Source organism: Silurus meridionalis, chromosome 28, assembly GCF_014805685.1.
Source record: "Silurus meridionalis isolate SWU-2019-XX chromosome 28, ASM1480568v1, whole genome shotgun sequence".
Taxonomy (NCBI): domain Eukaryota; kingdom Metazoa; phylum Chordata; class Actinopteri; order Siluriformes; family Siluridae; genus Silurus; species Silurus meridionalis.
Genome location: NC_060911.1, coordinates 3094769 through 3113996, shown reverse-complemented (window position 1 = coordinate 3113996; position 19228 = coordinate 3094769). Strand labels below are relative to the sequence as shown.

The window sequence follows — 19228 nt, the reverse complement described above, 5'->3', positions numbered from 1 at the left end:
GGAAAACTACACAATATTGGGCAGGTGGTTTTAGAATTATGACACTAATGATTATTAATGAATTATGATTAACACAAACCCACATTCAGCACTTTACTGTGCTCTAAAAATTAACATTGTAGCACATCTGCAGACATCTGCACTCAGGGGCATTAACTGTTAACTATAGACATCAGATTATTCTGTTAAAATTGTCAGGTTTGAGAGCCGGGAAGACCGGAGAAGCCAGGAGACTCTGGAAGACCGAAGAAGCCAGGAGACTAGGGAGAACAGAAGACTTGGAAAGACAGAGGAAGCCAGGGAGATACCAGGAGACTCTGGACGGCAGAAGTCTAGGGAAGAAAGAAGACTCAGGAAGACAGGAGAAGCCAGGAGACTCAGGAAAACAGGAGACTCAAAGAAATCAAACAACCATAAATAGCTAAAATCTCTCCAAACTGACAACCAACAAACCCACACAGATCCAGATTCAAATACAAACCAAATAAAGGGGGAAGACAAATACTAACACCAATATAGTGACAAATATTAAGCCGAATATACCACAACAAAAATAAGTAACCACAAGGACCAAGGCAAAAGGGGTAAGTTAAATACACAACACTAACAAGGAGCAGGTGCGAGACATTGAACAGTAAGGGGATAGGGAGTAGGGGATAAGGGCTCAGTGGCGGCATCTGGTGGCCAAAGCAAAAACAAAGAACCCAAACATTTCCAGACCCTGACAAAAACATCCGAATTGGACATTGCACACACTTGCACACAGTTACCTCTGACTGTGCACTCGCACTTTACTTTACTCTTGTTCTTGCATATTTAACCTCATATTTATCACATCTACCTCATATTTATCACACTTTAACTCTTGTGTTTAATGTTTACTTATGCTGTTTCACAGTCTATGCGCCTTAATCCATCAGTAACAATTTTTTTTTAATACTGTGTATGTGGAAGAATGACAGTAAAGCTTAAGTTGAGTTGAATTGAGTTGAGTTGAATTGAGTTGAGTTGAACTGAATTGAGTTGAGTTGAGTTGATACTGGTAGCACCACTTCAAAAGATTGTCACTTTTGTATTTAAATTGCTATACTGGTAAATACTGTTTGTTGTGCTGTTAAAAAAATATATATATATATATATATATATATATATATATATATATATATATATATATATATATATATATATATATTATAGTTCTAAATAGTTTTACATGATAAGACCTGAAAATACAATATTTATTATAATGTGTTTCTTTTTTTTATAAATATGATTTCTGTCAATGGTTTTAAAAATGTATCGACAATTTCAGATTGATATGTGAATATTGCAATATATTGTTCATTATTTTACTAGAAATATTTTTTCTCACAGACCCATAATTGCTTATGCCAGCATGGCATATCATTCCAGCCCTTCCTATTGGAAATACCCCAAATCTCAGCACAATCTTCATCCCTCTCATTATTTGGTTCCCCCTCACGCCAGTACCTGAAGAACACAATTCAGTGTTCAGTAACCTTTAATCCACACATTTAAAAAAATAAATTCAAAAATATATATAGAATATGTACTTACGCAGTGGTTAGAGGTGTACCATCCACCCATTTCCACTCTCCCTCTGTGTCCCTGTCACTCAGACCAAGCCAAGCCCGATTCCTCCCCAGATGTTTCAGGAGAAACTCCTGTGATTCAGAGAAATGAATATAAAGTATTTAATCTTAATTATTATTAACTATTAGAATTATTAATTATTGTAAATGTTAATAAACATCAGTTTGTGTTTTCTCTCTCTCTCTCTCTCTCTCTCTCTCTCTCTCTCTCTCTCTCTCTCTCTCTCTCTCTCTCTCTCTCTCTCTCTCTCTTTCACCTGTTCCTCCAGACTGTTTATGATCACCAGGTCCGCTCTTCTCCCTCTGCAGTCCACTCTGCTCTCAGTCCAGTTTTTCTTCTCAGTAGAAATGTAGTAAATGCTGGAGTTGAAGGATTTCCACGTCGCTTTGTAAAGTGCAACTGATCAAACAGAGTAAGAAAATCAGTTCTGTATTCAGAGTTCGATTTTATAAAGTGTAATTTAGTGAAATGAAATATTTCATACTGAAATTGTGCACATCTGTATTTACAACTTATACTAAAGACTTGGGCACGATACAGAAGCTACAATAGAACGATGTCTGTCAGGTTGAGTACAATAGTGTTAAACATGATTCTTGATTGCAGCAGCATGTGGTATGTACGTTATGTTTACCACAAAACATCAGAAAAATTGCATTTGGGGCCGATAATCATCTCTTTAAAGTGCATGTCTTAATGTGATTTTAGTGTTAATAAAATTATTATGTAAAAATGATAAATTAAAAGACTAAGAATTAAGTTTTGGCTTTTAACCTTTGGCATGTTCTCCTAACAGGAGAGCACATCAAATTAACAAAACTTCTGATTCTTTTATTACTTGCAATGAATTAGCCGTGTCTAGCCAATCTGTGCTCCAGTGTGTACACTGTCACTAGTGGAATTAAAATCTAGATCTAGAGTAAGTACACGGATCTGTTACAAACACTGACCATCAATAAAGTGTATATTTACCAATATCATTTACAGTCTTCTGAAATTCAACTTTTTGCTTCTGTAATTGGTCCTTTTCTGTATGAAGGATGTTGAATTTCATCCATACCATTATTACAGCAGTCAGCAGGAGAATGCAGAGCAGCAGCAAACACACTGTAGTCACTCTGTAACATGTATTCTGTGCTTGATTAATTCCTGTAATTAGAGAAAAAAGAAAGTAATAAATCAATCATTTGATCATGAAACAGTTAAAAATAAAAAATCATGCAGACACCCCAGGAAATATATCTCACTAACATGCTGTAAGCGAAAGATGTTAGTCAAATTCTGTATATGAGTTCTTTACTACAGCGAACTCCAGAACTATTGAGCTCATTAAGCAGTCGATTAGCAATATTATGTTCAGTGAAGTACTAAACATGGTGCAAAAAAAGTCTAATCTCCTCTGGACAAATCATTATGAATAAAAACCAGTAGATTTGTGTATTATTTTTTTATATGTCTAAGGTACTAAATAATGTTCTATAACATCAGGTCTGACAGCAGTCGCAAGGCAGGTCACGGATCTATATAAATGCACTCCTTTCTAGAAAGTTTCTAGATCTTCTGTTTGTTTAGTTTTTTTTACATTTTGACAATAAGAAGCTCCTGCAGTTTGGTTTCTTCCTTTCATGGCAGCCAAGCTATTAATAGCCTTTATTATCTGCATTCAATGCTGAAATAAAATAAAATAAATAATCAATCAATCAATCAATCAATCATATAGTTTTCTGTAAGTGTCTTTTACCTGAGTTCTCAGCTTGCTGAAGGATTTTAGACTGGTGGGTCTCCAGATTGTCTTCATTCACATGAATATCTTCATACAAGTTCTCAGTGTCCCTGTAATTCACTCTACTGTGTGCTGTAACTTCTGCATTTACATAAATCCTGTTCATCTCCATTCTTCTCTTTGTAGTAATCTTGATCTTAAGGTGATGTATGGATCAGTCCTCAGAGACACCACCGGTATTGAACAATCTTATCTGACTACGTAACTATGTGTGATTCTGATCTTTTAAAAGTCCTGGCTTGTTCAACATCAGAGACTTTTGGTTGTGAAACTGCGACTGTGTGAAGGCCTTAATACTGCTTTGACCCATGTGACTACGCAGTCATGTGACTAACAGACTCCTGTCTGAACATTTCACTTGCATGAAGTTAATTATAGATGATGCTTTTAAATCATTTTCACTGCCCTGAATGGATTACTGGGTCCTGAACTGAAGCATCTCTACCACACCCTGGCCTGCTGTATATTCAGAGGTTTCTCTTTATTTAGCAAAACAAAAAAGCAGTCAGCTAATATTAGTGTTCAGTGAAGTAATAAACATTTTATTAGCAAATCGTGTAAACATGGTACAGAGAAAGTGGAGTCTTCTATGGACTGAATTAATACAATATATTTCATCACTGTTGAATTTATAAATATGTTTAAGGTACTGAATTATGTTCTGTAACATCAGGTCTGACAGCAGTTCCAGTTCCAGGCAAGTCACATTTTTCTATAAATGCACCAATTTCTAGGAAGTTTCTAGATCTTCTGTTTGGGTTTTTTTTTTTTGTACAGTTTGAGAACAGGAAGCAACTGCAGTTTGGTTTCTTCCTTTACTGGCAGCCAAGTTAGAAATATCTAGTGATAGATTTATTATCTATATTCAATGCTTATTGTTATATAACAAAAAAGTAATTTTACAATTTTACATTTTATAAGACTTATTATAGTACAAGGTAAAATACTGTTTGTATACTGTTTCTTGTCATTTCTTTACAATTAAGCAACTGTCTATACACAATTATTTAATATACGACTGGGTTTGTGTCTCTGTATTTGCAGATCTCTTTAAGTAAAAAAAAATCATGGTTACGTAGGAAATAAACGACTTTTAGTAAACTACTATTGCCTGCAAAATATTTAGGGATTTGTTTATTGTTTTATTTATTTATTATATTATTATATTTAGTTATTATATTATATCACTTTGCTGATACAGAGATCTGTCCTCATTCCATTCCTTTACATGTTTTTACTTTGCTTGAGAAATAAAAAAATAAAAGATAAATAGTGCCTACCATTTTGTGTGTGTGTGTGTGTGTGTGTGTGTGTGTGTGTGTGTGTGTGTGTGTGTGTGTGCGCTGAAATTCCTGATTTTTGTCTGATCAGCTGCTCGTCTGTGTTTCTCTTCTCAGAACAGGAAGTTCAATTGAGAACGTTATAAATCTCTCTACATGGAGGTCACTGATTGTCAGCATTGATGATGATGATGATGTTCTGTGTCTGTAGATCATGGACTTTATCAGAGTCACCTCATCAGTACTCTCTAGGCTTTTTTAACTCAGCAATGATCACATTTATGCTGCATTTCATGTGTTATTTTCTACTATATATTATTCACCCCTGTGCTGCTCACCATATTATCACTGGCCCATTAAAAACTTGGAAAGGGAACCAGGAAGCCATGAGGAACAGTTTATAATTGTATGTCTATTGTGTGGTTTGCTTTTGTTAGATGCCACTCCTTTAACACACGCACACAGACACACACACATACTGTACATACATATACTGTATCAACTCTGATAGCAAATTCAGTTTCCTACAATGCACCGTGGCCTACAGACACGGTTGTCCCGCACTACACTTCACAAAAACTCGCACAATCTTGGCACATTTAAAACTCCAGACTCCAGAGGGTACAAAAAGAACAGTTATTTTTTCACAAATTCATCACCATTATTACGAAAGAAAATTTTCAGTGCAAGAAAGCAAGCACAATGTGAAAATTAAATGTGGGGTTATTTGGAAAGTGAGAGCCCTTGTGAATAGTAGGCGGAGCCAATAGAAATGGGAGGTGAGAACCACACCTGAGCTGAATTTTAATTACTACAGAACGTTTAAAACACATGCACCTTATTTAAGTAAGCAGTGGTGATAATAAAAGAGAAATCAGAGCCTCAGGGAGAGAGAAAGCTGAACACAGTGTGTGTGTGTGTGTGTGTGTGTGTGTGTGTGTGTGTGTGTGTGTGTGTGTGTGTGTGTGTGTGTGTGTGTGTGGATTAGTGATAAGTGCAAAATGGAGATGACTCAGGAAGTATACGTGAATGAAGGAGTTATAACTAATAACAAAGATGAAGGCATTTATGAAAATGCAAATTTAAAGACTCGCTGCAAAAGAAACAACCAGGATCCTGCAAATTCAGGTGCAGTCACACACACACACACACACACACAAATGATCATTCATTTAATTCTATTTACAAAACTCTAACAGACATTGTTGACATACTTCTGATCACTTTTATCAATTTATTAATTTCATTCTTTCTGTTTCCTTTTTTTTTTGGAGTATTAATTGTGTGTATGTGGAAATGTTGGTTATGACTACTATGCTTATACTATGTTATAATACGTGACTACTAGACATTATACTATATATATATATATATATATACTGTACTGACAAGTCAGAATGTGCTTTTAAATGCTGTAATCACACTGGTCAGATATTTAAAAGAGTTGAATTTTAATAAAGTGTTAATTAATTCTCAGCAGCGGTGATCGAAGCTCTGGGTACGTGACAAATCACATGATTATTTGAAGACATTGATTCTAATTGTTTTTAATGTAATTATCTATGATTCATATAGAAACAGATATTCTGATTTTTTATTACTGTTTCAATGTGTAAAGTGTTAACAGAAACCGGAACAGGAATGTCACAGGCCACAATATTCATTCAGAAATAACTAGATTTGTTTATTTATTCATCATCTATGTATCACATGACATGGCCTGGTATTAGATAACAGTATAATACATTCAAAATATCTTTATACAGTGTGGAATGAATGGTTTTAAATTCATAAAAAAAAAAAAGTTATGACACACCACAAATATATAAAAGAAAAGAAGTATTGAGTAGAAGTAATTATTAAAAAAAGAGGAAGTTGAAGATAATTGGAGGTAGTAATGGTTTAGTCAATTATTTAAATGCTCAAATGATCAATTCAAACAAATGAAATCACACTGATTTCAGCAGACTCTGGGTTCTGTGTTCAGACTCTGGGTTCTGTGTTCAGACTCTGGGTTCTGTGTTGAGACTCTGGGTTCTGTGTTTAGGCTCTGGGTTCTGTGTTGAGACTCTGGGCTCTGTGTTCAGACTCTGGGTTCTGTGTTGAGACTCTGGGTTCTGTGTTGAGACTCTGGGTTCTGTGTTTAGACTCTGGGTTCTGTGTTGAGACTCTGGGTTCTGTGTTTAGGCTCTGGGTTCTGTGTTGAGACTCTGGGTTCTGTGTTTAGGCTCTGGGTTCTGTGTTTAGGCTCTGGGTTCTGTGTTGAGACTCTGGGTTCTGTGTTTAGGCTCTGGGTTTACAGACTCTGGGTTCTGTGTTCAGACTCTGGGTTCTGTGTTTAGACTCTGGGTTCTGGGTTCAGACTCTGGGTTCTGTGTTCAGACTCTGTGACCGCAGTGTGTGTGCTGCTGCTGCTGCTGCTGTGTGTTCTACTGCTGACTGCCGTCACAGTGCTGTGGATCAAATACAACAATGTAAATACAGAAAACAACCAGTTACAGACCAGTTACAACATCCTTACCATAGAGAGAAACCAGTTACTGCAGGAGAAAACTGGACTGCTAAGTCTGCTTTCTAGACTTGGTAAGTGAATATTATACTTACATAGATTAAACTCACATTTACACTGAGATCTGAAGCATTATGAATAAATAATGTGGTTTGGGTTCTTATTTATGTAAATACTCCAAACTAGGATGGAGATATTTCAGCTCTGGTGTTTATTATATTTCTAATGAAATGAAAAGCTGGAATGAGAGCAGACAGGACTGCAAAAACAAAGGAGCAGACCTGGTGATCATAAACAGTGCAGAAGAACAGGTGAGAGAGAGAGAGAGAGAGAGAGATAAATGTGAGAAAAGGTGTGAGAGAATAAATGAGTATCTATATTCATATTTGTCTTATTATATTTACAGGACTTCATCGGTAGATATTTTGGCAGTACTAAAGCTTGGATTGGTCTGACTGAGACTGAGGGGGGATATAAATGGGTAGATGGTACACCACTGACCACTGAGTAATACACACACATCACAGTGAACTGAAATTTTGGATCTCAGTCTGAAATTTTCACATACATGTTGACTCTCTCTGTGTTTTCAGATTCCCGTGGATTATATATAATGATAATTTAAGCAGAGTGGACTGTGTTCTAATGGGCGCTTATAATGGAGCTCTTCAATTTGGCACGCCGGCCTGGGGGGAATATTCCTGTGAGCATGGCGTATTTGCGATTTGTGAAATGGCATTATTTTAATTTGAGTTTTAGTGTGTTGTTTACAAAGCAAATAATAACACTGCATTTCCACTCTCATTATTCAAAGAATTTGTTGTATTACACTGTTTGCAGATTTGTCAGAAAATCTAAAGTACAAAAATCTTTCCAAATCATTGAATTAGTTTACAGTCTCGAAAAAAAATGAATATTTGTTATTTTCACTGCGCCGATTTCAGAGACATTCCCAATTATCATCATCATCATCATCATCTTTTCTCTGCTTGTGTTCTATATGTGGATGTTCAGTCTGGACACATTCATTAGGTAACATTTTTAATTAGTTTTGTATTAATATATATATATATATATATATATATATATATATATATATATATATATATATATATATATATATATATTATACTGTCAAAATTCAAATTCTTTTAAACGGCACTAAATTTTATTATCAATTCAGCGCACATTTCTGTTTTTACCATTTTTATAAAAAATATAAAAACATAAACAAATATCTAAATATAAAAGAGGTGAAATTAAAACCTTCAGCTAAACATACATTTATTCACGACGTCCTTTCTTTAATTAGATATTAAATAAATAAATAAACTCCACCAAAAAATATTTGTAATCAGTAAACTTTTGTTTTATTTATATGCCAAGTCTCAAATCAAACACCAAATCCTCCATGATTCACACAATTAACCCTCTGGCTGTGGTTTTGTGGGTTTTTTCGCTCATATGGCGAAACTAACTTAAATTATTGTCTTTATTGATCGTACAGATAAAAACAATACATCATACAAACCTGTAAAATGTCTAATTTTATTTGTAAACAACAAAACACTGTGCTTCTGTAAAATAAAGTAAACCGACAGGGGGCGCTCTCTGCCATGTCATCTCTCAATAGAACAACCTGAATCTCAGTGAATATTTACCTCACAGACATAATAAATATATGTATAGAAACCTCGCAATGTCTTTTACATAAACCACATTCAAGTCGAATAAAATATGATCTGATTATGTAATCGGTATGAAAACATAAATCAGTATTATTTATACCATAAATCTTTATGATTATGATAAAAGATTCTTGACTTGAACAGGTGCAGTTTCACCTCATTAACTGTCCGTGTGGAAACATAGCAAAGGTTCCGTTTGGTGTCCTGATGATTTACGTAATTTGGACCCCCATTATTACTTTAAAACATTTACAAGAATTTTCTTCTCAGTACTTTAACTTTAACCCGAGTATTTTAAAACATGAGTATCTGCACTTATACTTAAGGATGTGTGTACTTTGGCTGCCTCTGATAATGACAGATTAGACCTGAGCTGCTGCATGAACGCATCTTATCTCACCATTTTATATCATTAAACATTGATTTGTAGCTTGTTGTTTTCTTGCTGAAAGCTCCACTGAAACTCTGATCCACTCCAAAATGAAGTTCTCACTGCTCATGCCGACAGTCCGCGATAGTCCGTGACCACGTGACTCTCCGTGTTTATTGATGCTAGAATAGGGGGCGGGGCCATGTGTTATGTGACGTACACTATGACGCGTCTGTACGGTCCTATAAAAGCGGCTGCACACGCGTGTCGCTGGATATATGAAAGTATACTCTGCTATTAGTGCTTATAAAACTTGCTATCAGAGCCAGTTGGAGATGAAAAGACAACAAGCCTCAGATATAACCAGGCAAGAAGAACATGCCCTTGGACCAATAGAAGAGGACGATGTTGCAAGTGAATGCAGCAAAACTGAAAGTGCTGCAGACCAGGAAGAAGCTCTGAAGGACTTCCTTCATAGCCTGTCTAGTACAATACAGGATGAAAAGCCTTCCTTTATAAAGAAAAACGAAACATGTTTAAAAGGGCAAATACTTGCCAGAGGACTGTACCACCATGAAAAGTTCAGAAGTCGGGAGGTTGTTTGGAAGCTGAGAGATGATGTGAAGTTAGCAGAAGAAACAGTGAAAGCTTACATTACGTTCTTTAAATTTGAATCGATGCCTATCGACGAGGCTCTCCGATCGTTCCTCAGAGTGTTCTGGCCAGAGGATGAACTTGAGTTACAGCATCTACTTATAAATCACTTCACTCAGCAGTACATTGCGTGTAATAAGCTGCAGCTCGATTTCCAGCCTGAAATTTACAACGTGACCTGGGCCATGATCATGCTGAACGCTGATCTTCATGCAGGTCACAAAGGGAAGAAAATGTCTTGCAGTGAATTTATATTGATCCTGATTAGAGCGTGCCGTGACGGGTATGAGTATGATCCCATACAATTAATAGGAATCTATGACTCGATTGAGATGAAAACACTTGAGGTGTTCAGAGTAAAAACAAGATTTCAGGATGCATTTGAGAATAATAACAGCCATACCACCAAAGTCCACAAAACAGGTCATCTCATCTGCAAACAAGTTATGGATGAAAATGGAAGAAAAACCAGAAAGGGCAGGAGATCATGGAAGCCCTTTACTGCAGTTCTTAAAGACATGGCTCTGCAGTTACAACAATACAGCAAAGTAGAGAAGAAGATTACCATTAGACTGCATCATACCATAGCCTACCCTCTGAAGTACAAAAACATACCCCATGTGCTGTGCATCAAGACCGCAGACTCCAGGGTCTTCTACTTCCAGGCCGAGAATGAAGAAGAACAGAGTTCATGGGTTGCGGCCATTAACCAGATTGCTGCCCGTTACTCCGCTCCTCCTCTCACGTTTGCACATAACGACATCAAGGAACATCGCCCTCAGGTCCTACCAGCATTCCCCAGTCACCTGTCTCTGGAGCAACAGCTTCAGTACACCGAAAGCCAGTTACAGAAGGTTTCAAACTATTTAACAAACTGTATGTCAATGCCAAATAGGAAAAGTACATTACCTGTAGATTATATGGAGCAGGAGGTGACACGCTACACAACGTATGTAAGAGCATTACAGAAGCTTGTTAAAGAAAAAGATCCTGAATCAGAATGAAGCAACTCAAACTGACAATGATATATATACCACAATAAACTGCAATATATTTCAATTTGTTGGTCACAAAAAGTAAAAAAAATGATTCACATGATACAGTGACGGCTCTGATCCACTTATGTGTGTGTAGAAAACAATATTGTTGCCATAGTAACTGTTCACGGGGACTTGGCATGTGATCCATATAATCTAATAACAAACAGGTTAAATGTGTTGTTAAAAATCTATTACACATGATAATTCATTTAACTGATATAATTTGATTTTGGGTGCGATTTACATTTATACAACGTTTTATGGAAGAAGGATTCAATTTTCAACATTTAACAGTAAATGAGGTTTAAGACATGGGACAGTCTGCACTCAATAACACAACTGTACTGTATTCTATGCGATCTACAATAAAGTCTGAAATTGTTGTTTGCGATCATTGCTTTTCATTGTATATTTGAAACATATAAATATGTGGCCCTGTGAAGACCAGACACCTGGCTGAGAAGTTTGCTGAACTTTTGATTAGTATGAATTTAATCATGTGTGATTATAAATGTTTACACCGACCGCATTAAAGAAACTAATTTATGACAAATGAATCTAATTCAGTACAGTTCATAACTATAAAATATTAATAATAAACATGATCGTTCTGATAAATACAAGTGAGGATTTCTTCCCTTCCTCTTATTTCATGCATTTGTATTTGCCCAGCTTTAATTCTTCCTTACCTGCATGATGAATTTGTTGGATAGTTTTTGTGTTGTTTTCCAGAATCCTTGTTCTTCCCTGTTCGACAACTTCCTTGTTGTCGTCTCTCTTCTGCTCCTCTATGCATAACTGGAACATTTCTAAAATACAAACTAAAACTCTGAGAACACGACTGTAAATCTGCACCTGTTTACTCGAGTATGTCGTATGTTATATATGAGATTAACAGGTTTGGTTGCCAGAACAGTAAGTAAACAACTGTGAGTTTATGTGGCAAGATGTGAAGATATCTGAGGTGAAAATGTGAGACAGTTTCATAACCATAATGTATTGCACATAGATTTTCCTACACCAGAACATCTAGCACCATCTCCCACCATTTAGCTCTCTCTCTCTCTCTCTCTCTCTCTCTCTCTCTCTCTCTCTCTCTCTCTCTCTCTCTCTCTCTCTCTCTCACACACACACACACACACACACACACACACACACACACACACACACACACACACACACACACTGTAAAAAATGTTGTAGGCAGGTAGGAAAAAAATGCTGTGAAGTGAGAATGCTTTCAAAAATATATGCTCATTTATTTTTATCAATTGACAAAATGGAAAGTAAATAAACAGAACAAAAATCCAATCAAATCAATATTTCACTAAATATCAACATTTGGCTTACAATTCTTACTTTTGCACACTTTGTACACTGACACAAAAATCGTGCAACGTGTACAAAGTGTGCAAAAGTAACACTATGCATGATGCAGGTGTATGACACTATGTATGATGCCGGTGTATGACACTATGTATGATGCCGGTGTATGACACTATGCATGATGCCGGTGTATGACACTATGTATGATGCGGGTGTATGACACTATGTATGATACCGGTGTATGACACTATGTATGATGCCGGTTTATGACACTATGCATGATGCCGGTGTATGACACTATGTATGATGCCGGTGTATGACACTATGTATGATGCGGGTGTATGACACTATGTATGATGCTGGTGTATGACACTATGTATGATGCCGGTGTATGACACTATGCATGATGCCGGTGTATGACACTATGCATGATGCAGGTGTATGACACTATGTATGATGCCGGTGTATGACACTATGTATGATGCCGCTGTATGACACTATGTATGATGCAGGTGTATGACACTATGTATGATGCAGGTGTATGACACTATGTATGATGCCGGTGTATGACACTATGCATGATGCGGTATGACACTATGCATGATGCAGGTGTATGACACTATGCATGATGCAGGTGTATGACACTATGTATGATGCCGGTGTATGACACTATGCATGATGCCGGTGTATGACACTATGCATGATGCCGGTGTATGACACTATGTATGATGCGGGTGTATGACACTATGTATGATGCCGGTGTATGACACTATGTATGATGCCGGTGTATGACACTATGTATGATGCGGGTGTATGACACTATGTATGATGCAGGTGTATGACACTATGCATGATGCCGTTGTATGACACTATGCATGATGCCGGTGTATGACACTATGTATGATGCCGGTGTATGACACTATGTATGATGCCGGTGTATGACACTATGTATGATGCGGGTGTATGACACTATGTATGATGCCGGTGTATGACACTATGTATGATGCCGGTGTATGACACTATGTATGATGCGGGTGTATGACACTATGTATGATGCGGGTGTATGACACTATGTATGATGTGGGTGTATGACACTATGTATGATGTGGGTGTATGACACTATGTATGATGCAGGTGTATGACACTATGTATGATGCCGGTGTATGACACTATGTATGATGCGGGTGTATGACACTATGTATGATGCCGGTGTATGACACTATGTATGATGCGGGTGTATGACACTATGTATGATGCCGGTGTATGACACTATGTATGATGCCGGTGTATGACACTATGTATGATGCCGGTGTATGACACTATGTATGATGCGGGTGTATGACACTATGTATGATGCGGGTGTATGACACTATGCATGATGCCGGTGTATGACACTATGCATGATGCCGGTGTATGACACTATTTATGATGCCGGTGTATGACACTATTTATGATGCCGGTGTATGACACTATGTATGATGCCGGTGTATGACACTATGTATGATGCGGTGTATGACACTATGTATGATGCGGTGTATGACACTATGTATGATGCGGGTGTATGACACTATGTATGATGCGGGTGTATGACACTATGTATGATGCGGGTGTATGACACTATGCATGATGCGGTGTATGACACTATGCATGATGCGGTGTATGACACTATTTATGATGCGGTGTATGACACTATTTATGATGCGGTGTATGACACTATGTATGATGCGGTGTATGACACTATGTATGATGCCGGTGTATGACACTATGTATGATGCGGTGTATGACACTATGTATGATGTGGGTGTATGACACTATGCATGATGCGGTGTATGACACTATGCATGATGCGGTGTATGACACTATGTATGATGCGGTGTATGACACTATGTATGATGCGGTGTATGACACTATGTATGATGCGGTGTATGACACTATGTATGATGCAGGTGTATGACACTATGTATGATGCAGGTGTATGACACTATGTATGATGCCGGTGTATGACACTATGTATGATGCGGGTGTATGACACTATGTATGATGCCGGTGTATGACACTATGCATGATGCCGGTGTATGACACTATGCATGATGCCGGTGTATGACACTATGCATGATGCAGGTGTATGACACTATGTATGATGCGGTGTATGACACTATGTATGATGCGGTGTATGACACTATGTATGATACGGTGTATGACACTATGTATGATGCTGGTGTATGACACTATGTATGATGCTGGTGTATGACACTATGTATGATGCTGGTGTATGACACTATGTATGATACGGGTGTATGACACTATGTATGATGCTGGTGTATGACACTATGTATGATGCGGTGTATGACACTATGTATGATGCGGTGTATGACACTATGTATGATGCGGTGTATGACACTATGTATGATGCTGGTGTATGACACTATGTATGATGCTGGTGTATGACACTATGTATGATACGGTGTATGACACTATGTATGATGCTGGTGTATGACACTATGTATGATGCGGTGTATGACACTATGTATGATACGGTGTATGACACTATGTATGATGCGGGTGTATGACACTATGTATGATGCTGGTGTATGACACTATGTATGATGCTGGTGTATGACACTATGTATGATGCGGGTGTATGACACTATGTATGATACGGGTGTATGACACTATGTATGATGCGGGTGTATGACACTATGTATGATGCTGGTGTATGACACTATGTATGATGCTGGTGTATGACACTATGTATGATACGGGTGTATGACACTATGTATGATGCTGGTGTATGACACTATGTATGATGCGGGTGTATGACACTATGTATGATACGGGTGTATGACACTATGTATGATGGCGGTGTATGACACTATGTATGATGCAGGTGTATGACACTATGTATGATGCTGGTGTATGACACTATGTATGATGCAGGTGTATGACACTATGTATGATGCCGGTGTATGACACTATGTATGATGCAGGTGTATGACACTATGTATGATGCCGGTGTATGACACTACACTGTATGATACTCTGGTACCAATGATATTAGGCAGGTGCTAATGTGTGGAAGATGTGGAAGACAGTTTCTTGTCACAGGTCATACATTATGGCAAAACTGAGCACAGCAACAAGACACGGGGTAATTTTAATCTGATTGCGGTTTCAAGATGTGCTCTTCAAGCTATTTAGTAAAATCACAAAGAAACATCAATGTTGAGGATCGTAGATGCAGTGCTCATCTAAGGAAACTTGTAGTGGATGAAAGACACATCATGCTTACTTCCCTTCAACACTGAAATGTGTCCAGCAGTGTCATCAGCAAAGAACTGTCAGAAAACAGTGGGACTCGGGTACACACCTATTTACTGTCTGAAGAAACACAAAACAAAGTTTCAACTTTTTGCATATTTAGAATTTTCATCAGAAAAGTGATCACCCACAATGTTTTGGGTTTTTAAACACTTTTACTCCAACCTTCTGTTCACTGTACCCACACCACACCACACCACTCGACTCACCTAGTGTGATCATTTATGACTAATTATTAATGCAATTAACACTGAGATCATAAATAATAATGTAATGATGTCAAAATTCCTATAAATACTAAAAACAATGACCTGTTTCACCTTTATAATAAACCAAATAAATCAACCTTTCTTTATAAAAATAATAATGATGATGATGATGATGATGATGATGATGCCATGTGCAGCTTTCCACTGTCAGAACTATACAGTTTGGTGCCTTGTGTAGCCTCCCAATCTAATCAAATGTCATTAAACCCAAAGGATCAACTCTCTCTTTGAGATAATGACAGATTAGATCTGACACATCTTATTACACCATTCTATATCATTAAACATTGATTTGTAGCTCGTTGTTTTCTTGCTAAAAGCTCCACTGAAACTCTGTTCCACTCCAAAATGAAGTTCTCACTGCGCATGTTGACAGTCCGCGATAGTCCGTGACCACGTGACTCTCCGTGTTCAGCGAGAACACAGCTCGGAAATTGGAGACGCTCGAATAGGGGGCGGGGCCATGTGTTATGTGACGTACACTATGACGCGTCTGTACGGTCCTATAAAAGCGGCTGCACACGCGTGTCGCTGGATATATGAAAGTATACTCTGCTATTAGTGCTTATAAAACTTGCTATCAGAGCCAGTTGGAGATGAAAAGACAACAAGCTTCAGATATAACCAGGCAGGAAGAACATGCCCTTGGACCAATAGAAGAGGACGATGTTGCAAGTGAATGCAGCAAAACTGAAGATGCTGCAAGTGCTGCAGACCAGGAAGAAGCTCTGAAGGACTTCCTTCATAGCCTGTCTAGTACAATACAGGATGAAAAGCCTTCCTTTATAAAGAAAAACAAAACATGTGAAAAAGGGAAAATACTTGCCAGAGGACTGTACCACCATGAAAAGTTCAGAAGTCGGGAGGTTGTTTGGAAGCTGAGAGATGATGTGAAGTTAGCAGAAGAAACAGTGAAAGCTTACATTACGTTCTTTAAATTTGAATCGATGCCTATCGACGAGGCTCTTCGATTGTTCCTCAGAGTGTTCTGGCCAGAGGATGAACTTGAGTTACAGCATCTACTTATAAATCACTTCACTCAGCAGTACATTGCGTGTAATAAGCTGCAGCTCGATTTCCAGCCTGAAATTTACAACGTGACCTGGGCCATGATCATGCTGAACGCTGATCTTCATGCAGGTCACAAAGGGAAGAAAATGTCTTGCAGTGAATTTTCATTGAACCTGTTTAGAGCGTGCCGTGACGGGTATGAGTATGATCCCATACAATTAATAGGAATCTATGACTCGATTGAGATGAAAACACTTGAGGTGTTCAGAGTAAAAACAAGATTTCAGGATGCATTTGAGAATAATAACAGCCATACCACCAACGTCCACAAAACAGGTCATCTCATCTGCAAACAAGTTATGGATGAAAATGGAAGAAAAACCAGAAAGGGCAGGAGATCATGGAAGCCCTTTACTGCAGTTCTTAAAGATATGGCTCTGCAGTTACAACAAGACAGCAAAGTAGACAAGAAGATTACCATTAGACTGCATCATACCATAGCCTACCCTCTGAAGTACAAAAACATACCCCATGTGCTGTGCATCAAGGCCGCAGACTCCAGGGTCTTCTACTTCCAGGCCGAGAATGAAGAAGAACAGAGTTCATGGGTTGCGGCCATTAACCAGATTGCTGCCCGTTACTCCGCTCCTCCTCTCACGTTTGCATCATACAACATCAAGGAACATCGCCCTCAGGTCCTACCAGCATTCCCCAGTCACCTGTCTCTGGAGCAACAGCTTCAGTACACCGAAAGCCAGCTCCAGAAGGTTTCAAACTATTTAACATACTATATATCAATGCCAAATAGGAAAAGTACATTACCTGTAGATTATATGGAGCAGGAGGTGACACGCTACACAACGTATGTAAGAGCATTACAGAAGCTTGTTAAAGAAAAAGATCCTGAATCAGAATGAAGCAACTCAAACTGACAATGATATATATACCACAATAAACTGCAATATATTTTAATTTGTTGGTCACAAAAAGTAATAAAAATGATTCACATGATACAGTGACGGCTCTGATCCACTAATGTGTGTGTAGAAAACAATATTGTTGCCATAGTAACTGTTCACGGGGACTTGTATGGCATGTGATCCATTTAATCTAGGACTAATAAATTGACCAACAGGTTAAATGTGTTGTTAAAAAAATCAATTACACAAAATAAATGTGATAAAATACCTCATCACCACATCATACACACACTCACCAATCACATGCTGCTAAGGGTGGCTCCATACGGATAGCTGACAAAAGCACATCATTACCATTGAAGATGATAAACACTTAGAAACCTGTTACAAACAAATTTGTGCTCAAGTCTCCATTAGTGTGCAGCTGATAACTCCAACATTGCTAAAATTATAATGAATGAATATCTGGACATCACCCAGATAAGTCAAATCCAAGCAGCTTTACAGAAAGTAAGAATTAATGTGAATGATGTGTATTTATCCCTGATGGCGACTGTGGTGAAGGAAAAACTCCCTTAGATGTTATGAGGAAGAAACCTTGAGAGGAACCGGACTCAAAAGGGGAACCCATCCTCATTTGGGTGACATCAAGAGTGTAATTATAGTCTTTAAACACTACAGAACACTGGAGAGTGAGAACGAACATGAGCACTGGAGTGTGTGATTATAAGTAATGTTCTTTCTACAGTCTTTTACTGTCATTTGACGCTATGGAACCAGGAGCTACTGAGCAACTCAAAATAGCTCAACATTTGAGATCATCACAGATCCAACACCAGTTTTTCCATGCCAGAGCCTTCAAACACACAAAGAGGTCCAATGTCCAAACTCCACATGAAATCCAAATGGCGATAGTACATCTCTAGATGGTTCGGGATGTTTGGAGGCATCTGCCTCTTTAAAGGTCCACAATCTTCATCAGGTGGGATGTGACTGGAGCTGGAGCAACCTCAGGATGCCTCGGGATGGGGAGAGAAAGAGAAGCAGTGGAGAGAAATTAGCGTAGCTGCTGTTCATGATATTAACAGCACAAGTTGATAATGTGCATGTGATCAGATGTTCTGGAGCACAAGGTTATGATGTGATGTGTGTTATGTGTAGGATTTGCTAAAAAGATATGTTTTTAATCTGCACTTAAACTGGGAGAGTGTTTCTGAGCCCCGAACACTGTCAGGAAGACTATTCCAGAGTTTAGGAGCTAAATGTGAGAATGTTCTACCACCTTTAGTGGATTTTGCTATTCTAGGAGCTACTAGAAGTCCAGAGTTTTGGGATCTCACGGAGCATGATGGATTGTAGCGTGTAAGAAGACTTGGATAGATACATGGGAGATAAATCATTTAGGGCTTTGTAGGTAAGTAACAAAAGTTTGTAGTTGATTCGAAA

The 19228-nt window shown here is 37.9% G+C and overlaps 2 protein-coding genes across 2 annotated transcripts; one reads left to right on the top strand and one right to left on the bottom strand.

Moving 5' to 3' along the window:
• Nucleotides 1–1251: 1251 nt before the first annotated feature.
• On the bottom strand, nt 1252–3645 carry LOC124381140 (CD209 antigen-like protein C). The gene is made up of 5 exons (XM_046842542.1): nt 3356–3645; nt 2587–2763; nt 1871–2013; nt 1579–1685; nt 1252–1491 (listed from the first exon to the last, which is right to left on the bottom strand). Exons 1-5 carry the CDS (start codon nt 3507–3509, stop codon nt 1353–1355), a joined length of 720 nt encoding a protein of 239 aa, XP_046698498.1. The 5' UTR covers nt 3510–3645; the 3' UTR covers nt 1252–1352.
• A 3470-nt stretch (nt 3646–7115) lies between these two features.
• Nucleotides 7116–8106, top strand: LOC124381169 (C-type lectin domain family 10 member A-like; the record flags this gene model as incomplete). Its single annotated transcript, XM_046842586.1, has 4 exons — nt 7116–7260; nt 7373–7497; nt 7593–7667; nt 7780–8106. Coding segments are annotated over 4 exons (366 nt in total), but the record flags the coding sequence as incomplete, so codon positions are not given.
• Between the last annotated feature and the right edge of the window lie 11122 nt (nt 8107–19228).